Raw genomic sequence first — 23,534 nt, forward strand, 5'->3', positions numbered from 1 at the left:
GAGGGGCTGCTTCACAGCTCCAGAGCTGCACGCGCCCCTCGCTCCGGTCTGCAGCTCTGAAGCCTTTAATGAGGATCCAGGAGGTTCAAACCCTCCTCATGACAGCAGCAGCAAAGAACAATGACAGTCGGACAGCTCGTCAGACGGATTCACAGCCGCGTTTAATCCTCCGGTCTATTAAAGATCCCTGTTTTGACACCTCTCACAAAACTTTATGAATCATCCCTGATCAGAGGGCGTGCTACTGACGCCAAGGAGGGAGAATAAAATCAGAATGAACGTGAGCAGGCTGCAGCGGTTTGCACATTTTGTATGTATGTAAGTTTTCTCCAGGTATTCTGGTTTCCTCCAACACTCCAAACACGAGCGCATGTGTTGACTGGTGACCTTAAATTGCCTCTCTTTGTGTTCGCTCTGCGGTGGCCTGGTGATGTGGAATCATCTCCTGCAGCCGTGTGGAGACGAGGCTTTTCTCTGATAGCACAGTCTGACAGATCAAGAATACTAAACATGACCCAAACAATACTATCAGCTAGAATGAAAGCCTGCAGTTTTTTTTTTTCCAGAGGAAGCCAGAAAACACCTTTGAGAACACTCCTCAGGTTATCTCTACAACACTCGTGTTGATAGCTGGAGCTTCTGGAAGGAAAACTGTTCGCCAGCCGGCAGGTGCTGCCTCAATGTTTTCAAATTCCACGAGCGCGTATAAGCACACACAAAAAGGAAATGATCCAATCCCGCTGAGTCAGAAGGGCTTAACGACTTGCTGTCACATCCATTTTTAGTAAATGAGGGTGATGTTTTCATATTCGGACTCCAAAATAGACTATGGGTGGAACTCCAGGGAAACGCACGTTTCCCGAGTCTAAACAAATCGTGTGTGTTTCAAACCATCTGAAATATATAACATGAGATCAGAGAACAGGAATTCAAAAAAATATGTAACACAGTTCATCAACAACTGTAGATACTTAGGACAGAGGAATGTTCTGGACCTCTACTCCCATTTACAGGCAGCGGAAAGCAGTAAAACACTGCAATAAAACACTGCTAGAATCTGATTCCCTTCACCTTAAATCACAGAGGCTGAGCAGCGGGAAACTGCAGGTATCGCTGAACGTGTTTTCAGAGGGAAAGGCTGCGTTCCAATGTGGCTCATGTAGGCTGAACTGATGTGCAAGAGTGAAGAAAAAAGTGCAGCTTGTACCGAGCAACAGTCTCATGACCCGGGCTGAGGCGTGTGTGCACAACAAATAAGCAGATAGCACATTCCATCACTGTGTGTGTGTGAGAATGTGCAAATCCTTGAGGTGGAACACCACAATGTGAGAAGGGAGCAGAGAGTCTGTATTTGTATTACGATGTTCTAATACAGTGGAGTTATGAGAAATGGAACAAAAGCCGTCTCTGAGCCGTGATGTGTAGGAGAAATCAGTATAATTACCCTGGGACAGCTGCTCTATTCCCTGAGCTTAATTAGGCACATTAGGCCCACAATCTCTTCACTTCAGTGTTTAAATTTAACATATTCCTTTAGAGGGTAATTGCGATGATTCATTGTTGGGGAAAAGCTTTCAGTCTACACTCCCGGGGCTTCCGAGCATTGACTTTTGATGCTGATTTTGTCTCATTTCGGGGGACGCAGGAGAGTTTGAGAGAGAACAATCCAAACTGAACGGCTGGTATCACAGTTCCACAGGACGAACTCTTCAGAGCACAAGTGCAAAGAAAATAAAAGGCCAAGTGAGTTTTATTCAAACAGACACTGCAAGGTTATCCAAAAATTACCCATCAATACTAAGTATCAATACTAATATAATAAGACTGAACTGTGATAAAGTGTGTCTTCATGCAAGTTCAGAAGTGATTTGGAAGGATGCGGGTGGCAGTAAAACATGGCAGCGATGGCCTGAAGCCAAGTAGGGGAAGTCGAACCGAACATGAGCTACAGCACATGCTGTCGGCCGCTCGACCTTGAGCTGGCTGGGCAGACAGAGAACGAGTGGACACGTGGATGACGTCTTAATCCACCGTGCCGGTGTGTGTACACAGATTATTAAAAAGAGAAAGTAAATAAGTGGGGCACCTGAAATCCTGAGGTCTCAGTACAGCCAGCCACCCCGAGAGACATGCTGCACACTGACCCACAATAACAGCTTACAAAACGGAGCCGCTAAAACCCCGGCCTTTATTCGCCAAAGCACACAGAAAAGCTCCATTACGTACCAGACGGCGTGTGTCTGTATTTTACAGGAGTTTTTTTTTCTTTTTTTTTTTTTTTTTATAAATGAAGCCATAAGCTGTCTAAACCAAGGTGGCAAACAGCGATCCAGACAGTCTAAAAATATTGTTGACTCAACAAAAAGTCTGGACACAAAGATCTGCTCAAGGCAAAGAAAATAAAAGGCCGTCCTCACTGTGACCTCACAGTGGCTGGAAAAGGAGGACCAAAGTGCCTTTTTAAAGTGAGATCATGAGTACACTTCCTGTGAGAAACTTTACCAAGAGTCTGACTAATGACGATAATTATAGATTCTTTAAGACGCAGCTTGTGCGCGCACGCTACAACACATTAGCCAGAGTGTTCAAAAGCACCTTTTGTTGGAGGACAAATAAACAGCGTTACATCCAAACCATTCATTATTGTGACCACAATGAGAAGAAAATTCATGCAGAAGACGTACATTCCCATTACATAAACCAGCTGTTCCACTGGTGTAAAAGAAAGAAGTGATATATTTAAATACCATATCATTATATCTGGCAATCGATCGCCAAAAAAAAAAAAAAAAAAACAGTTAATAGGGCATGGGCTTTCATTGTGTTGACTCAGATTAGATAAATAGAACAATTGTGCATTTACTATTGACCACCAAACAGACAAGAGCACGTTCTTTTGATCGGTGGATGGAAAATTCCACTTCGAAAACCAGTGGGATGAGAGTGACAAAGAATTGACATATTGCAGAAGCCATTCAAGCCTGTGGTATTAAACATGTAGCAGCGAGCAAAGCTACGAGTATTTTTTAAATATGTTCTCTAAAATCTGTATTCCGTCGTGCCTGATCACCTGATCACTGTGATTCTGTTGTGTGTAACATCACCGCGGTCAACAGGAAAACGGGGTCGTGTTCCCTGCAATAGGTATGTGTTATATGTGACCCAATTTCTGTCTATACTAACAACCTGAAGTGTTGGGTACAAGCACAAAGGCTCGCACATTGTTATCGACCTGGCATATTGTGTCAGAGCTGCAAACCTGACTAAACCTATCAGCAGTGGGTCAACAAGTAGCACAAAACAGATAAAAAGTTAGGAGAATTTTTTTAAAGCATTGCAGTAGCGGGTCATGTCCATTGAAATGCTCACATCACTGCTGTTTTCTTCTGCCCGTCTGGTTTGTTGTGAATAATAAGCAGGAGAAAACATGGAAAACAAGGAGGATGGTAGTCATGTTAACCAGATTGCCTTACTCATAAACATGGCACAAGACGTTACAGCACCATGAGGTGCCGGCAGCTGCTGCAGGCTTCTCAGAAACTAGCAGGGTTGGGTTTAATTCGTTTTGCCAACACTATTTAAAGAGACTCGCCAACAAGGGCATGAGTGGGTTCAAAGATTCAGGAAACGGCAGGACGAGGGGAGCTGCTCTAATGCAATTCTGATGGACTTGGTGAGTGGAAAGTGGGAAAAGATGGCACAGTTGACATGCTGTGATGAAGATTATGTGAGAAAAATAACTAACATCCCATGCTACACTGTGATGAGCAAAACTTGTTTCATTGAAAGAATATGGAAGACAGAGGGAGGAAGCTATTCATCAACAGAGCCCTCGTTTGCAGTTCATTTATTACTAAACATTTTCCTCAATTAACTCGTATTATTAAATAATTATAGACCTCTTTCTACATGCTCAGTGATGCCAAATATGCTTGAATCACTAGTTACAGAATAGATAAAATAACACACGACTGCCAACACTATTTTTTCACCATTGCAATGTCACTGCAACTTTAAAATGGTACATTACAGCCCCTGAGAAGCTTTTTCTTTAAACTCATCATCACTACATTTTATTTTCTCTCAGAAGAAATACTCGAACAACATTTTCTGACACAAGTAGTATGAATAGAAGCAGTAGTGCAGTTACAATGATGTAATATAAGATCCATCATCCAACGAAGATGTGTTATATTTATTTATTTTTCAATTTCAGGATTGATTATGCCTTTTGTGTGGGAACTTCCTGAAGGACTTGTAACTTTAGCATTTAGCATTGCTAAGGGAAAAGGATGGTAAGCACGAACAATCGTTCAGTAACACATGATGTAATGAATCACTGTTCTGAACATAATTACGCAAACACAGGATCAGATATGAAATCTGATGCTGGCAATTAGTGGGTGTTTAAACTCAAACACAAACCTCGGCAGCCGAGAAACTCTTCACTGCCAAGTTTATTTCTATGCTGATGACGTTGTTCATTGACACTGACATTGTTCTGACCCTGCTTCTGAGAAAGCTTTTCAGCCTGCAATGAGCTTTCACTGTTTTCTCTCTTCTGGTTCTCATTACTTGTTGCTCTCCTGGATAATGGGTGTGATGTACTGTCACTTCTGTCTTGACTATGAAACCCTTGAAAAAGATATCTTTGATTTCAACAGAACTTAACTGGGGCGACAGTAGCTCAGTTGGTAGAGCGTCTTATAAGCGGAAAGTTGGCGGTTCGATCCCCGCTCCCGCAGGCGTAAAACTGTTGTTGTGTCCTTGGGCAAGACACTTCACCCACCTTGCCTAAGTATGAAAGTTGTGAGAGTGAATGGTTGGTGGTGGTCGGAGGGACCGATGGCGCAGATTGGCAGCCTCGCTTTAGTCAGTCTACCCCAGGGCAGCTGTGGCTACAGTAGTAGCTTACCACCACCCAGTATGGTGAGAATGAATAAAGCAATGTAAAGCGTCTTTGAGTGTCCAGAAAAGCGCTGTATAAAACCAATACATTATTATTATTATTAAATAAAGGCTTCAAACATGTTACCCCCTCACAAACCCAGTGGGTAAGCAGCATCGTCTGTCCACACTCAGAGATCATCCATCCGCATCAACAGTGTGTCACACAGTGTCCCGGTGAAGGTCACAGAGCTCTGCTGTGCTGCAGCCTGGGCTGATAACCTTGACTTCACCTGCTTGTACAGCTGGTGTGCGGACGGAAGTGCCAGATATGATCTGAAAAAGGTCAGACGAGCAGCAGAAACAACGTCGGTTATGCTGGACTGCAATATCAGAGGCAGATTATTTTGGAATATGGAGAACTGTTTACTGTGTATTGAGGTACAGTTGTGGTAAATACTGTCCAGTTTATATAGATGCTGAAGAACAGTCAGTCACAAGCAAAATTTTTCCTTCAGGCATTTTTTGAAAAAATGTGTCCATCCTCACATGTCCTTGGTTGACCAGCTTTCTTTTGAATGGCAGAAGGAGAATTGTATTGTTTTAATCCCACAAATACTCAATCAGTGAGTCAAGACAGCCTATTATGATTGCATAACTTCAAGATATGGTATCTGTCCTGACACACTAATCAAGTCTCTGACTTTGTGGAAGGAGGAACATTTACAGCTACAATAAAACTGATGCTGATGACAACAGTCCGGTCAAAGAGTGAAACAGAAACAACTGGGATACACTACCAATGTGCAGACCTGTCCTGTAAACATAAGCTAACATTTATTTCATCCTGCTAACTCATTAAAGCTGCTATGGATCCATGTTAGTGTTGAATACAGTGAAACACCTTGCACATGAGACTGAAGAATAATGCAGCTCTTTAACTGTTTTCAACTGCAACTTCTGTCACTGCGACTTCAAAACTCTGACTGCTTGCTTACAAGGTAACCCCGCTGTGTTACAGTAACCTGGGTGTAAGTGAAGCCCTGCTCACACTGCAGTGATTTCAAGTGAAAACAGAAGGTTTTCCTTGAGTTCTTGGTGTGCACTTACATGACAGTGGCGCTCAGATTCAGTGAACATGCAGCTTTTTGTAAGCGGGACCCAAAATCAAACTTTTTTTAATTGCTTAGACTCCGTCTCGATGAAGATAGCAGAAAAGCTACTACAGTGCATGTTGCACCATGGTTATAGTAAATACTTCTTCTGCACATGTACAAGTAGATGGAAAATAACAACGATGGCGGCCTGCAGAGTGACATGACTCCCAGTCCATACTGAGCTGAAAGTCACCTGTAATAGCAATCCAGTTCATATGAACATCTGTGCACTTGCCACTGTTAAGGTTTTTGTTCTCTAAGTATGTGTGTGTGGTTTCATCACGTTAACAACCAACAGCACCAACTCGTGGCCAAGCATGCTAACTACACCTTTTTCAACATATTTGGACATTATTTTCAAAGCATTGCCATGCAAATGTGAAACTTTCCTCAAACAAAAATGCAAAAAAAAACAAAAACAAACAAAAAATAACATGCATTTTCACTTTAAACGTTTCCAGCAGGACGGAGCTCCACAGTGAAGACAGACGAGGCCTGCAGTTCATTAACAGCACAAATAGTGCAGCTCGTCACGGCCACCTCTGTACCTCTCGGTTCATGTGTGAAGAAAAGGTGTTGATTACTTAATGGATTCACAAGATTAAAAGTCAAGTTTAGGCTTGCTGGAAAGAGTCACTTAGACTTCACTGCCTCTGCTTATCAGCTCATCAGTCTGAAACAACACTGATACGTGAGAAGAGAGGGACAGCATCATGCAGCCTCCTGCCGCTCCAGTCATGAGCTGCAGGCTCATCATACACAAATGAATGTGCTTCACAAAGAACACAGGATTCTTCCTTTATGTCATTTCGTTTTTGTTTCCTTGTAGCACACTCAACAATACTCTAAAGTGACCAGGATACCTCTAGAAAGCTCAATAGTCAAGCATCAAAGTGTGGTTACATTTATAACCCAATCCACCAACAGTGTGCACAAAGAAGCGAGTTCCACACGGGTGGCTTGAATGAAACTGGCTCATCAGAGCTCTTCTAAGGTCTGCGTGGGAGTCAAGACGTTCTGATTAGCAAACGCTGTCCAGTCACTTCACTGCCGCCCACTTTCAACCTGAGTACGCAGCTAGCGGGCCACGAACTGAACATAAACTACCGTGGTTACATCATGAGCATACTACATTTAAAGGTTTTTGGAATAATAAAAAAAAAGAACAGGACTGAAATTTTGTGGAGTCTATTTGGGAATCAGGTTGTCATTTATTCCCAAATCTGGTTGTTTGGAACATCTTTAAAAAAAATAAAGGTTTCAAACAAGATAGATTGATAGAAAAATACTCAAACTGGAGAGTTGTTTATTGTGATTTTCTCACAAATTTCCACTTGATGGAAGTGAATTGCAACCTGTAATACCGTGTAACCTACAGTGAAGCCAAATGTTGGGGCGCACATTATGATACATAAATTAGATTACAGATGAAAACAGGTTCACTGATGGTTAACCACAAACCTTGCCCTTTCTTTTCTGTCTCGTGTTTTCCCTCTCTGCCGCTCCAGCCCCCTCCTCGCTCCTGCTCATGTAAGTGGTTATCGGGGCTAATCCGGAGGGGAAGTGGGTCAGTTGTGCTGTGTGACGCGCGCGGCGGAAGCCGTGGGTCATTCATGCTCGACTCGTGTGATGAGGCTGGTGACCTGCACAGTCTCGTGGAGGTGTAATCTGGCTGCCTGATGGGCGAGAGGGGCTCAGATATCCCTGCTAAGAGCTTGTTTGTCACATAACCACATGGAACTAATGATCTCTGCCCCGGCATATGAGACGACTCTTTCTTCAGATAACGGGACAGAAACAGCTGAATTCACACGTAAATATTTACTGATCAGCTCCAACTCTGTCCCATGGATGGGGGTGTAAGGTGTCTGGTATTTGACTGCAAACCAAGAAGTGCACTGACTAACTTGATCAATACTGCCCCCACCTGGTGAAGAACAATAAAGAGAAAAGCCACAAAGCATTGTGGGACTTATGCATGTGTGGATCTAATGAATTGAAAAGTAGCGACAGATGCAGAACTCAGCCTGGCTTACTCAGCTCTCAGATATCGATCGTCCCTGGATGACTGCCCCTCCAATAAAAGAGCAAGATGAGAGCTTAAGACTGTTTTCTTACCGTGGAGTCCCTGGTGGGGGAGTCGGACAGGCTGTTGCTGCTCGGCTCCCACGTCGAGGAGCCGTAGGCTCTGCTGCTGCTGCTGCTGCTGAAGGCCTCCTGGGTGGAGCTCCGTGAGAGGGCCTCCTGAGTGGAGCTCCGAGACAGGCCCGGGTAGCGAGAGCCGGAGCCGTATGAGTCGGACACGTCGCTGGTCCGAGTGCGGTAGCTCCGCAGGGCACTGGTGGAGGAGGACGGGGTGGAGGAGGATGACGAGGCATCACTGAGGCCCAGAGAGGCCAGGTCCCTGCTCAAGTCACTCTGGGATACAGATTTTCGGCGGCTGAGTGAGATGCTGGAGGCCACCGGTGATGAGGAGAGGTAGCTGGACTGGGCAGAGGACGAGGAGTAGGAGCTGTAGCCGCCGTACGCCGACCCCCCACTCAGTCCCGACCCCCCGTAACTCTTGATGGGGGTCCTGCTGAGGCTCTCGCTCCGGCGGCCGATGCTGCTGCTGCTGCTGCTCCCGAGGATGTCGGTGCGGGGGATGGTGCGCCCCCGGTCCCGGTCGGGGTCCGAGGAAGTGCTGTAGTTGCGGCTGCGGACGGCGGAGCTGCTCAGGTAGCTGGAGGAGGAGTAACCTGAGGAAGAGGCGGAGGAAGACGACGAGGGGGCGGTGGACTTGTAGGACAGCCTGTCCCGCTCGCCGTAGGAGCTAAGGCCCGGGCTCAGGGAGGAGCTGTAGGAGCTGTAGTGGCTGGTGTAGGAGGGGCCAGCGTAGCGCTTGGCGGTGGAGGAGACGCGAGACATGCTGCTGCTGGTTTCTCGGCCACGGGGAGGTTGAGCCTCTGGAAGACTGCATCGACTGCACACACAGCAAAGAGACACAGCAGCTCCGTATTAGTTCATCAGCAACAATCTGATCAATACTTACACTACGGCAACAACGCCGGGCAGCGGTTAGGTCATCAATTACTCTCGCTCCACTCAGCATTAATCTGCTTGTAAAGACAAAATTATTCAACCAAGGAGAAAACATCATCAAAATTGAAAATCTATGCTTTACAGTCAGCTGATCACATAAAACCCTGCTAATGACCAAACGCTGATCGACACTGAGATTCACTCTCCTCACATTTTTTAGGCATTCTCTCAGCTTTCAAGCCTTCAGAGCATCCAAACATGTTTACAATATTTTCCTGACTTAACGGTACAGCTTGGAGTATTCCAAATGGAGGATGTGTTGAGTCAGTCAAAGAAGCAGCAGTAGGAGGAGTTACTGTAACATCGTGGGAGGCGCTTGGCTTCTGTACAGTCTTTGTGATAATCTGATAGCAGCATCTACACTCTGAAGCCATTTGTGACCACTGCACCAACCAGGTAGAAGAGCCAAAGCGGTGAAACCCAAAAACCTGGACCAGAGCAGAATGATGCAAAAGTGCCCCAACACTGCCACCCACTGTACGACAGAGGCATGACTTCAATTCCACATACTGCCCCTTTAAAGAATTTCAGCTGGCTAGTAGTTTGTCACTGAATGACTTGCTTATTAAAATAATTATGAATTCAATAGATTTTATATATTGCGCTTTATTCCTGTGTTCACCCATCGTGACAGTAGGGCTTCAGTATTCTTTTTGAATACTGTTTTTATTTTAGTCTACCGATATAAAGTCTTTGCTTTACGTATGAATTATTTTTTGGCTTTTAAACAAGAGGAACTGAAATACTGAAATAAGGGCAAGTTTGTTGACAAAAAAAAAAAAAAACATGGCTTGAATTGTATAAGTTTATCATGCCACTTTAAAAAAGGTGTATTATCTGACCGACAGAGAAAAGTCAGTTCCAGGTGTCTCCCCCTCTAATACACAAACCAAAATTATTCATTCAGGATGTGTGTGTGTGTGTGTGTGTGTGTGTGTGTGTGTGTGTGTGTGTGTGTGTGTGTGTGTGTGTGTGTGAACTGAATCCTAGTTCAGAATGCTGTGCCTCCCTTGTGTGTTGGATCACTCATCAATACGTCATCTGCAGGCATGCTGGCTTGTGGCGATAAGTTCCCAAAGTGCCCTCTGTTGTGTGATATGAGATATAAGAGCCGTGTCATTAGCTATAGCATGCTACGCTTGGTGAATTTCAATCCAAGTTAAGCCCTGAGCCCCTCAGCCTCCAAACCAGAGGCAGCCAACTATAGCTACACTAAGGGTCTCTTCTAAAAATAGGCATCAGTGCAAACATGATTTGAAAATGTGATATTTTGTTAAGTTCCTAAAATGTGTTATGAAAGTGTCTTTTTGTATTTTTGTATTTTTTTTTTTTGTTTTTTTTTAATCAAACGAAGGGCTGCTGAGGCTGAACTGAGGATGAGCCGTCAGGTTGCTATCCATGAAAGGACAACCAGCAAGACAGGCATTCACGTACACACTCATATTCACATGGAACCAAAGTCAAAGAGAAAACTCATGCTCACACAGACAACATGACAGCACACAGAAAGGCCTCGGGACTCAACGTGGACTTGAACTGGAGCTTCTCACTATGAGGTGAAATTAAAGTGCTAACCACTACACCACTGCGTAGACATCTTATAAGTTACATATAAAACCAATAAAAGCATATAAAAGCAGCACGCCCGAGTCTCCCCAGTCTTGCTAATACAGCATCGAGTTCGTCCTCAATCCAACCGGGCTGAATAGTAAACACAACAGAGTTCGGAGCCCTTGATAATTACTGAGTAAATAACAAGCTGACAAAACTTTTGAAAATCTAAAGAATCAAAGGGACGAGGTGGAGATATGGAAGAGAATATATTTTGGAAGCTTTCACTTCTCACATTACAAATCCCCTCTCTGGGCATCCTGAGGGTCCCCCGCGGCTATAATGGGACGGCCCGGCCGAGTGTCGGCGGTAGAGCCAGGCAGGCACAGTGTGTTCCTGTGGCGGGCCGGGCCAGAGAGGCTCTTGTTCACATGCACAGCAGCGTCTGAATAAATAAACATATCTGGTGTTGCTGATGCGTGTTGAGTTCACTGAGCGGAGGCTCCAGTTTCTTCAATCTCTCCCCTAGTGCTTCCTGTCCTCCGTCACTCACGCTCTTTCTGTCTTTTCCTCTGCCTCCCTCCTCCTCCTCCTCCTTCTCCTCCTCCTCCTCCTCCTGCATAGCATTCCTTCCCTCTGGGTCTCTATTGCTTTCTCCTCATGCCGCTGCCGCTCTGCCTCTCTGTGACCACAGCTTTATCAATAATTCAGCGTATGGATCTGGAGTAGGCAGACAGGCACCGTGCTGGAGACGGGCCAGCCCGCGGAGGCCGGCCGGGCCGGGCGGCTCTGAGTCAGCCGGCTGAAGCCAGGCTTTGGAGAAGTATGAGGTTAGTTTCTATAATTTGGCAGCGCAGGCATTTGGTGGGTTATTTTGGTTTTGGCAGATCCGTGCAGACAGCAACGGCAAAAACATGGACGCTGCGTCTGACATCACCCAGACCTGGATTTACTCTGCAATCCCCTCTTTCTGGGAGATGCTGGAGCCAGATAATTACCAAGTCAAGGCAATGTGGTGGGCAGTCTGGGGGAAAATGAGTTAGTAGGAAACCAGAGACGACTCACTGACCTGCCACCCGAGGCAAACAGACTCAAAGCAGGCTGATCACAACATGGATGAAGGAGTCATAAACACTGAAATTGGATCTTTAAGTTCAACTCAGCCTGAGTCAGCAGCTCCCCTCACTGGTGACCTCAGCTTAAAAACAAACACACAGCACCAGCTCCATCACTATACTGGTATTGAGAGTCAGTAGTTTTAACTATGAGTTTATGAGTTTATTTTCCCTCTCTACAACACTTATGAAATACATTTGACCCCATGACCCCGTGTTTTCATGCACCGTTCAGCACCATCAGAGGTGTAATAGTTGAAAAACTGCTGTCTACTGTGAGTCCGAATCAAAGGTCTGATAATAAATCAGCCACAGTTTATCCAAAGATCAATCCAATAGCACTTTTCATGCTCATAAAAAAACAATACAAAGCGTTAAACAGTAAAAGCAGCATAAAAGGAAAGCCATAAAAACAAAGCTTAAATATTTACGTCTGTTGAGATTTTTTTTAAGACACTACTCGTACATATTGTGATAACACATTTAATCCAGAAATGTGAACATTAGCTTGCTCTCATGGCTTTATGACTTCTTGTATAAGTCAAATGATAAAAAAGGATGATAACACTGCCACTTAGTGACTGAAATAAGAAATGAGTCATTTCATTTATCTACGTATGGCTTTGCTATAAAAAAGCAGATTTCACCCTTCAAATGGTATAAAGTGCTTTTTGAGAGTTTCCTGAGAAAAAAAATGATATTTAGTGAACATCCATCCATATTTCATACAGCATACATGTAGATGTGAGTGTAGACGATATTAATACTGTTAGGCTTGGGTTAACTGGTGACAGTGTTGTTCCTTGATCTGAACACGTGTGTGTGTGAGTGCGTGTGTTCTGTGATGGACTTCCGAACTGTATGGGGCGTAACGTGACTTCACCCACAGTCAGCTGGGATCGGCTCCAACGCCCTGAGTTCAAAAGGAAGCGTGGGTGTGTCCGCTGCAACGTTTTGGCAAATCAGAGATTGGGGAGGGAGTCTGCAGCCGTTCTCAGAAACAATCTCTACTGGGCGTCAGGACAAGCAAAAAAAAAAAAAAAAAAAAAAAAAAAAGCTTGCCTTACCATTGCCTTAAGACTACAGTAAAATGCTTCTCTCAGGCCCGGGCTGATTGCCTTTCACAGGACCGCACACTGCCTGCTCATTTCAGCTGCTAATTTACTGACTGAGCACAAAGCGAGCGGCCAACAGCAGCCCAGCACATAATCGACTTCTCAAGCAAAACTTCGGTCTTCGCTGCAAATTCCACAGTAGTCCAAAGCTGCTGCATCGCTGCAGTCCCAGCAGCTCGGGGCTTCACTTCAGACGAGAGGAAAAAAGTCAGTGTGGATCCTGGATGATCTGCAGGACCGCGGGATGTCTTATTTTTGACATCAGTGTGAGGCGCGATGCAGAAACGCGACTCGTTGTCAGATTACCAGTTCCACCGTGCACGGCCCAGGCCTCGGGTTGCGCCCGGGTGCCCGATGCCCACACCTCCCGGTGTGTGTTCCCACAGTGGCGTCACAGCTGCACAGAGAGGGCAGCTGAGTGGAACAAGCTCAGGCTGGCCTGGTGGGCGAGCTTCTGGAAGCCAATATGTCCGCCGCGGTGGGAGTAACACCACACAGTATGGACAGCACTAAGAGGGATCAGAGGAGAGCAAACTATGGATTCCACTTCTGAGAGAAGACGTCTCCAAGGAAACAACAGCACACGCACAAACGCACTCGGGCTACTCTGCATTTTCGGCCTCCCTCGAGGCTGCGCTAACCAGTAGTTACCATAGCTACCATGGCAACAAGCTGCATTTGTTTCTTGCTACCAACGCATAAAGGACTTTAAAGTAGCAGCAGGGAATAGTCTAAGCCAATTTAAGCCTGGTACCTGCATTTAATGCTCTGCATTCCTGCCCTTCCTACAGAGAACCTCCAAGGAAAGGAAGAGTGCCTAACAAGGCTCAGTGCAACTGGAAGATGACAGAAATCGAATGTGAAACTTCAGAGCAGAAAAAAAACGATGCCACTGCTGCCAGGCTTCTGCTAAACCTGTATGAAGAAAGCTGTCGACAGTGCGGCAGGAGTCACAAACTCAGAGCTGTGTGATTTCAGCAGCTGAGTGCCGGCATCCTGCTGTCACCGAGCTGAAGAGATGAGGTTTCACTTAGCAGGCAGGTTTTGGAAAAGCAAGCTAAAAACTTTTCAAGAACCTCGCTCCGAATACATGGAAGTGTATTTAAGAGTAACTCAGGGTAAAAGGGGAGAAATCAACACAGCAGCAACAAGCAGATTAGATGCTGGTCCACACCTCTGTGACCGTGTTTAGCTCTGCCCGGTGACAGTAGAAATGATGTGCAAACTTCATTCAACTTCAACATGCAAAGAATCATCGGTTCAAAGGCTTGCATGATTAATACTCCCTGAAAAACAATGAAAACTGGGCCTACAGGCAACTGCTGGCTCAAACAGAGAACATTTAATGATCGAGAACAAGTCAACGAGCAATTCAAAAAATACATTCTTCATTTTTGTGAATGCAAATTCCGCACGTGAATTCACAACTATTTACTGTATCATTTCAAATTTGACTGGATAACTTTAAAACTAACAATGATAGGGGATTTAGACTGAGACAGGAATAGCTTGTGTAGGATTTCCTGATGGTTAACTGAAAATGATTGAGATTTCTGCCTCATATTTGTCATAATAACTGAAACACTGTGTTTTGCCTCACTGACAATGTATTTGATAGATCCTCAGTGCCGCAGATATTATTGCCAGATACAGTATTTTCATTTAAATGTTAAACATTACCCACTTAATATGTCCAAAAAGGTAATATTTCTGCCTTTATTTTTTGAATAGCACCTTATATTTTCAGACACCTGCGTATTAAATACAGAAAAAAAAGAATGATTATCCTTTCACAGAACCCCAGGGAGGATTTCATCGTCATGTAAGACATTAAATTTGTCATTGTTTAACAAATATCAATTCTAAAGAGTTCTCTACTTGTTTTGTAACTATATTAACATGTTAACTGTTTCGTTACCTTTATGTCCTGAAAGGTGCTGATACATAATATAAATTATTATTATTATTATACAATCACATTAATATTTTCTTAGCTTTAAAAAGCCACTCAAGTTAAAAAAAGCACTAAATTATATGACTTTAACAAGGTAATATTGTGTGCTTCAATGAATGCCCTGCAAAGGCTGAAGTCCCTTTAAAGATCTTGAAAAAAATGAGTGTGTAATAGAGAAAGAATAACTTTTTCAGGCTTGACTCTGAATAGCTGAGTGTTGCTTATTGACTTTAAGTGGATTTATCTGGCTTGGACGTGCTCCTGTTGAAAATGTGAGATGGTAAATGAGTCAGGCAGTCAGATCCCTTCCAGCACATATTGTCCTCCCAGGTCGCCTCCTGGCCTATTCAGAGAGCGGAGCGGGTCTGGAGAGCGTTGGGAGAGTGAGTGTGATGACGCAGGACGCTGCCGCAGCAGCCGTGGCCCCGGGTGACACCGCATGAATGTAACATCAGCGTGGACGCTCTCTGGTGACTTAGAGCCGCTGCGTGGAGAGGCAGCTAAATGACTTGGCTGAGTCAGCTCGGCTTTTAGGCGAGGGCTGAGATTCTCGGTGCCTGCTCGGATGTTTCACTTAACACAGCCGCAAAACACATGGATGCTAAAGAAGACACAGCGGATAGCTTAATAATTCACTCCCCCGCTGCTCACGTGGGAGATGATGATCTACGCTGATGTCTGAGTGGTTGGTTGGCTGACTCCGAACGCCACATTTACATGCTTTCAACACATCTTGTGTCTTCTATCAGCAGCCTGCTGACCATTCATTCAGCCTGACATCAGTATCACGTCAGCCCATCTGGGCTGCAGAGTGGAGAAGAAGCGTCTCTCCCGAGCCAATCACGAGTGAGTGATGTCCTCCTCCCCGCTGCCTTTATTTTCAGACCACATAGGAGCTGTTGTTCTGGAGCCTGCTGTTTCTGTACGTTGATTTATAACGAGCACAGCAGCAGTGCCAGTCTCGTCCGCACTGCCTACCTTTCACTGACGGCAGGTTATACGGATCTGCTTTGATCGGTTTTGCAGAACAATACATTCTGCTTTCTTCAAAATCTATTATCGAAGGATTGAAACAAGAAATATTTGTGAATAATTCACTCCAAAATTTATCACAATATTTCATGCTTTCAGTTGAAAATGCCACTTTTGAGGCTGCCATTGAACATGCTCATGGATGTGCAGAATTATTTACTACGGCCGTATTGCACATGTGCAGTAGCAGCGTTTACACAAAATCGGCACTTTTCCTCATTTCCATGAATGTGAAGTTGAAAATTTTTCAAAAAGTTTAATTTCCCCTATTTCTATGGAGACGGAGTCAGAGCTATTTTAAAAAGTTCCACCTCGGAAGATGTTTCCAACATTTGCTTTTTCAGTGGCTCCTTTTTTTCGTCTTCATTTGAAGACATCATGAAAAAAGGGACTAAATTTGCAGGTGCAATCGCAAACTCACTGACAAAGGGAAGCAATCTGCTCAAGGAGGACCCCCCACATTAATCTACATTTACCAAATTCAGGCAGAAAATCCGGTGATGATGTTATACTAAAATACGACTGTATTGACGAAGTAACAAAAAATATCACCGGCTGATATAGTGTTTTTATCACAGGTAAAATCCAACTTTATATTTTGGATGAACTTACATATTTTATCACAATGCATTAGGGACTTGTGTCAGAAAGTGGTTTAAATTGACAGTCGGAGGAGACTTCTGGTATTCTGTTTAACCAGTGGAGGTAAGGTAAAGTTCAGGGTGAAGAGTAACTCCAGTCAGATCACAGAATGACATAACTTGCAGTCACTACTTCGTCATAAACAAATCTGTTTATGGTGGCGTAACTTCGCTGAGAGCGAAATGAGAGCACAAGTCCACATCCTATCACTTCTAGGCTTTTAAACTCAGCAGTGCTGCGTTTCTTCTCAGTCAGCTGGATACCGTGTTTATCTAATCAGTCTCATTATGTTGTTAGTTGCCATGGTGAGTCGGGATATTGGCGCTCAATAATTATGGGCTTTTTATAATCACAGAGAGCAGATCAGCTGTGTCGAAATTAAAACCTCAGTTTGTTAGACTCCATGTGAAACACGTCCAAGGACAAGAAATGAATGCAGCTTAAACTCTCAACTCATGTTATAATAAAGACTAATGGTGGCTGAAAAACAGGAGCCAAGTCAGTGGCAGCGTCTCTTACTTTACAACGACTGTAGCCTGGGTAAATTAGTCCAGTTACATAAACCTTCAATAAGGGAGATGTTTCTAGAACTCTCACACATTTGAAATCCATCAAACATTCCAAAACTACCAAACATTCTGTCAGACATGTTAAAGCTGATCGCGTCCCACATAGAGGCGTTCTGGTGTGGTCATGCCATTCAGGACTGGCTGGCCGGGTTTCGGGCAGTTCAAGCATCACCGGGCAGTCCGTGGTCTCGACAGTGGGGGGTGAGATTGGGCCGCTGTCCGTCCCTGAATGAGTGGACACCCTATTGCTGATTTACACTGCTGCAGCAGTACAAACATTAACACGTGTTGCAACTGGCTTCCACTGTGCTGTGTGCTACTGCTGCATGGTTCTGTTTCTGACGCATAATTGAGAGCCGCTCAGCATGGAGCGGCTCATCTTTGGCTATTTGTATCTTATAACCTAAAAAATTAAACTTTAAAGTTTATCTTTCTTGTGGTACATGATGGTAATGTCTATATTATTGCAAAACTAAACACTTAGTACAGAAAATGACTACAATCTCAAAAAAATCTTGGCGCAAAATACAATGAAATGTCCAAAAAACTTCAGCATGATGCGTGTTTTTTTGAACTCACCATGACAGCATGGCTTTGGGGCTAGCCTGACTGCAGTGAGGTGGCTAGCTTTCATGGCGGCATCAATAATATCTCAGCTCAGGTCTCAGTGTTTTCTCAGAAATGTTGACAGTTTGCTTGGTGGTCTTTGTGGGCTGGTTTTGGCCCGCTGGCCTTATGTTTGACACCCGATCATTAAAGGATTACTACATGAACATGATAACTACCTGTCAGTTTTATTAAACCAGCTGCATTTAAAAGGTTATGCAGTTCATCTTGATGCTGGTTTCCCTCTCCGGACCACATTAACAGTGAATTTCATCGTCACTATGAGCGGCCCAGAGGAACATGAGACACCGATCAGACTGTTTCTCAGGGGAAATGATGTTTGAAAAAAAACTGAAAAAAGTGTTTGAGGGGACGAGGAGATTGCAGTCCTGTGCTGGCTTTGGCCTGGTCTTACAAGCTGCCATATTTATAACCTGAAATGTGAGCAGATAAGAGACTGCGGATGCCTGCGTGGGCCACAGTGACGCCTCTCGTCCTGCCGCCCTGCCAAACATATTAAAACCAGGCTTTTCTGTTCCGACAAGGCTCTGCATCTTCAACCTAGCTGCTGGTTAGCTGTCATACAACACTTTGTTTTGACCGCAGATAAAATGACAGATCACTACGGCACGGCCAAACTTTTTCAGAGCGTTACACCAAAAAGACAAAAACTTGTGGTTCTGGCACAAGAGTATCTGGAAAAGCTAATAATGCCAACTACAAATATCTGACTCATGAAAATGCTGGAAAAAGAAATGATTTAGCATGCCCTTCAGCATAGTGCGGAAAGCTCTTGGGCTCTCTCGCTTACCATTCCTCATCTTAGAACAAAGTTTAATAAAAAACAGCTCACTCTCCCTTTCGATGGCTGACTTCTCTACCACTCCTGACGTCATCCTTTGCCATCCCTCACGACACAAAGCCAGTTTCCACGCTATGAAAACCTGGAGGGGAGCGACCATGTTCATCATCGGCACCGTCTGTGGGGCAATAAAGCAGCAGTGACCTCAGAGGAGCCTGCGTCTGCAGCCCAGAAGTGATTGATGCTGCACCTGTGCAGCTTACCCGCGTATTTCCTTATTCATTGAGCAAATCATTCGCTCAATTAGACACCATTATGATTTCAACCGCACGTCAGTCTCTGGCAGTGAGCCACACAGACGCGCATTAGATACGCAGGGTGAGCTTCAAAGTATCAACAGACGGATCTGGAAGTCTCACCTGTGGAGAAGCTGGATCTCTCAGCACAAAGTTTGCTGATGGGTAGAACAGTTGAACAAAATTCGGACTCTGCGCTGGCAAATGGTCTCCATAACGGCATCGGTAGCATCATGGTTCTGCCTCCACAGAGCAGGACAACATGAGGAGTGTCTGTTTACGTGACCGCAAGCATGACGACACAGCAGGTGTCACGTTTCCATGACTACGAATATGATGACTTGCGAAGCTTCACCTTTCCATGACTACCAAACATGACCGCATGGGGAGCTTCATGAGTTCGAGAGGAAGTGAATCCTGACGAAGAAGTAACGCGCTCCAGAGGGGAGAAAGCACCACTTGAGGTCAAAGGTCAGGGTTCATATGGCATGGTACTTGGTGCAGCTTGTAGAACCATATTTTCATCTTCGTCATTAATCTGCCTCATTCATATTCTGCACTAATTTTTTGGAGTTTCATAACTGAAGCAAGTGAAGTGAGTGAAGACAACGGAGCCCCTTTCTACAAGAGGTTTACTAAACACTGATTATAGATCACTGGTGTTGTAGGTAGTTGGCATTGGATCTGGGTTTGGTGATAATATGAATAAAACACTCGTGGAAGAAGCCACAACATGTAGCACATCAGCCGATTCACCTCCAGCTCCGACTGAGGCTGTAAGGTGCTAATGTGGAGGTGAGAAACTCTCCCCAGCAGACGCCACAGTATAATGCTAAGCACTCTGGATTTTTCTGTGATACTGGCACCATCTGAAACCCTTCAGCTGCAGGTGTGTGTCGTACATGGCGGCACTGTAGCAAAGTGAGGATGAAATGACGTACAGCATCAACTTCCGACTTTAGTCATTTCTATGAGTCACTGCTTTAACACATCTTTAACAGTTATTCTCATAACTTCATCTGACTCTTACAGAACGGGGCTGGTCACTTCTGCAGTGCAGTGCAGAATTGGCCCTGGGACAAAGTGTGTACAGCGCTTACCTGCTGTATTTGTAAGTGTGTGTCAGTCCACGTTGACCCAGAAGGCTTTGGGGCAGCTCATCCTACTGTTGCTGCCGACACAGAGACGCACACACACGAAGGCTTTGTGACACCGTTCAGGTCTGTGGAATGAAGAATGAGAAGCATTTAGATTATTACTCAATTATTCATATCACTCTTTTCTTATGTACACTTGGATAATATTCCAGGTTTTGTATCAGTGTTGAGCTTGCTGTGATTTCTCAGAAATCCTGTTACTGTTTGGGAAAGTCGTGTAACGCCTGTTTATCCCAAGTCCAAAACAAATCCATTCATTTATAGATCAACATGTAAAACTGTGAGTTGATTCTGACTGATTCCATCTAAAAATTAAAAAAAAATTTCCAGTAAACATTGCACATCCGGATCAGAAACAGAAGATCTTTTGCTTAGTTCAGCATTTTTTCCAGTCTGACAGCTCTCTGCAGCAGCTGACAGCTGTTTGGGTCAGAAAGACATTTGAGTTGCTCTAAGAGTACGCTAGTTGTTACAAGCAAGCCCCAGAATTCGGTTCACTCTTCCAAAGAACATTTATCCCAAAACATTTAATAAACATTTAATAACATTGATGCTTTTCTTTACAACTTCACTTGTATACTTCTAAATTTCAATGCACATTCTGAGTAAACGTTTACATCTTTTCATTAGACCACTGATGACAATGAAACACATAATTTTATGCTAGATCTAATGGTTTTGGTTACAATTTTCAACTCCTACAGTCAAATCAACATAGATGAATCTGGCAAAAATCTCTGGATTATAAATCTCCGGGCGGATGAGTTAACTCCAGCTGGTAAAACCTTCGTTTCAAAGCTTGTGGTGTAAGCTATCCCAGTGAGCTGTTCTCGTTTGTCCTAGTCAAGCTAGAAAAATCTAGAACTTTCTGAAACAGTATCCTCCACCCTTCTGGGGGAAAAGCACATCCTCCAGCTGAGCAAACGGTCCCTCTCTGTTCAGCGATCACCTAAAGGAGCAAAAAGGGAAGGAAGAGCTGTGGGTTAGGTTGGTTTTTCAAGAGGCTCACCCGTGATGTTCTGAGCGGCCAGGCCAACAGACAGACAGACAGAAAGACAGAGGGAGCGCTGGGTGCTACTTGGGACGCCCCGGCCTCACAGTGCCAGAGGATAGTATGAGCACAGCCATCCAGAATGCCACAGATCAAATTTCAGCCCTGGTAAATATAGCAGACGCCTATGACCTCCACAGGTCACTCAACACTCGCCGGCATTCCAATTTGCTCTTAACCCTTTCACATCCTCTTAAAGAAACAAAAAAGCTGAGAAAACATTTCATAAACCAGAGTAAAACCCTTTAAAACATACCTGAAGACCTGAACACAGACCCAGAGTCTTTAAAGACCTGGACACTGAACATCTGACCTGCTCTTTTCAGACCAAACCTGGACTCTTCAAACAGACGGAGACTTGAACTTGACCTTTGCCTGGATTCTTCTAATAAGACTCTGGTCCTTTAATCCACACCTGGGATGTTTTGAAGCACCATGGACCAGGCTTCAGGGGTCTAGCAGAAAGTTTTGGTCCTGATTAAGCCTTCAGTATTTCAAATCTAATGTAAATAAACATTTCATGTTCATTTTTATTTGATTTGCCTTCTACAGTGCTTTTTCAAAATAGTCAAATCTCCAGGCTAAATAAAGTCAAATAGCTAAAACTATTTAGATAAAATAATAACAATAATAATAATAATAATAATAATAATAATAATAATAATAATAATAATAATAATAATAATAATAATATAGTACAGGTACATTGTCAAACAAAAATTACAAAGATACAGTTTTTTGAGGAAAATAAAAAAGGGAAAAAAGAAAAAGCAAAAGAGAAAAAAGAGAAAGCAGTTTATTTGTTTGATACCATTTGTACAATGATGAAAAGAGAGAAAAAAAGAAAAAAAATGCAAGCAAGCAAGCAAACCTCTAACATGGCAAAACTTTGACCATTAAGAAACACACAGTAGCTATAAACAGCTGGACAGATAAAGCGGTTAAAATAGCTAAGAAGCACAAATAAGCTAAAGCGAGAATCCATTTAAAAAATGGTCACAGGAGCTAAAAATGTACTAATGTGCATCTTTAAAACTTCACTTATGGTAAAATCTGAATTCTGTCAGGACTTTTCCTTCACTTAAAGTCTTCATATCACACCAAAACATTTTGAACAATACCTCCATCAGACATCTGCATCTCTGCTCTGGAGCCACATGTGGCTCTTCAGTCCCTTTGGCTGATGCATCAGAAAAGTTTCCTTATGTTTTTTTGTTGTTTTTTTTCTGTTTTGGTCCAATTTGCACACAACACTCATTTTCGAAATGATTCTTACCTCTCAACAAGAAAGGATGAAAAAAAATGGCTAAATACAGCATATGAAAAAGTCCTAAAAAGCCCCCCAAAAGAATCTTCTATGTTAAAGAGCTTAAATTTCAAAAACAGGTTGAACCAATGAAAAAGCATGTAAAACAGCTCAAAAATGATTACAACCTAGAAAAATCTTTAAAAGGCTGCTTTTAAATGGGGTGAAACCACTAACAAAACAAACCCATGTTTCACACCCCATGGAGTACTGTGATCAATGCAGTTTACATGAGTGCTCTGCAGAGATGGCAGAATTTGAAATATAAAAGAAAAGTGGTGTATAATAACAATAATAATAATAATAATAATAATAATAATAATAATAATAATAATAATAATAATAATAACAATAATAACGGAATAAAAAAAGAGTTCACTGAATCAGTAGTCTTTTCTTATGAAACATAGAATCAATAGAGGCATTCAGTGATGGGTGGATCTTCTGCGTGAATATTTGCGCAGTGCAATCAGTAGCTATATTGCACAAATCGCCCAAAAGCGCTTGACATCGAATTTCTCCAGAGTTTTAGTTAAAACTGCAACACAAATGTTGCACGTCAAAGAGTAAAAGGACACCTTTTACCTTCTGTCAGATCCTGCGGACCATGATTCATGCTGTGGCATGTCTCAGCTCCTCGGGGACAGAATGGCACATGTATGGCAAATGACACTCGGAGCTGGACGGACTCTGGAATTTCACGTTGCGAAGTGAGATCTGACATTATTTATTTTGGTGCAGTGACCGTTTCTTCAGCAGAAAAGTCAGATTGCACCTGCTGACTGTTATTTTGGCCTCACGCTGTGCAGCAGAGCTCCGTGAAAAATTTAGCAGTGAATGGCAGAGAGTCAGCTGACGCGTGCGGACAATGGAAAAACGGACAGACGCAGCTCTGTGGCGGACTGTCCGCACGAGGAGCGCGGTGTAGCGTTACACGGGCACGGGATGGACCCGGGGCCGGGCCCGGGGCCGGGGCTCGGTGCAGTGCGGCTGTGGGCCGGTGGTTCCACGTCGCCTCATCGACGTGATTTCAATACGAATTGCGGGGAGGCGGTGCTCCGTGCCAGTGTTAGGTAACGACCCCAGGAGCGCTGCTGTGGTAACCGGGGAAGCGGGACTGGCTCCAGCCGTCCGGGGGAAAGGGGGCGTGGAGGAGAGACAGCGACAGAGCGAGACGGCTGAAAACTTACACTCATTTCCTAAAGTTAATCAG

The 23,534-nt window shown here is 43.9% G+C and overlaps 1 protein-coding gene across 3 annotated transcripts in view; it reads right to left on the minus strand.

Annotated features, from left to right (window-relative positions):
- usp2a (ubiquitin specific peptidase 2a) overlaps positions 1-23,534 on the minus strand; it is a 41,469-nt gene that overhangs the window by 17,244 nt on the left and 691 nt on the right. For 2 of the 3 annotated variants that reach the window (XM_030109385.1, XM_030109387.1), the window contains exons 2-3: positions 19,908-20,029; positions 8,163-9,006 (exon numbers count right to left, since the gene is read on the minus strand). In XM_030109385.1, coding sequence (XP_029965245.1) covers positions 8,163-8,951 — 789 coding nt within the window. In that variant the 5' untranslated portion in view covers positions 8,952-9,006; positions 19,908-20,029. Of the gene's footprint in view, positions 1-8,162; positions 9,007-19,907; positions 20,030-20,973; positions 20,989-23,534 lie in introns of those variants that run through there. The other variant, XM_030109386.1, reaches the window with a different exon arrangement.

This window comes from Salarias fasciatus, chromosome 14, assembly GCF_902148845.1.
Source record: "Salarias fasciatus chromosome 14, fSalaFa1.1, whole genome shotgun sequence".
In the NCBI taxonomy this organism is placed as follows: Eukaryota; Metazoa; Chordata; class Actinopteri; order Blenniiformes; family Blenniidae; genus Salarias; species Salarias fasciatus.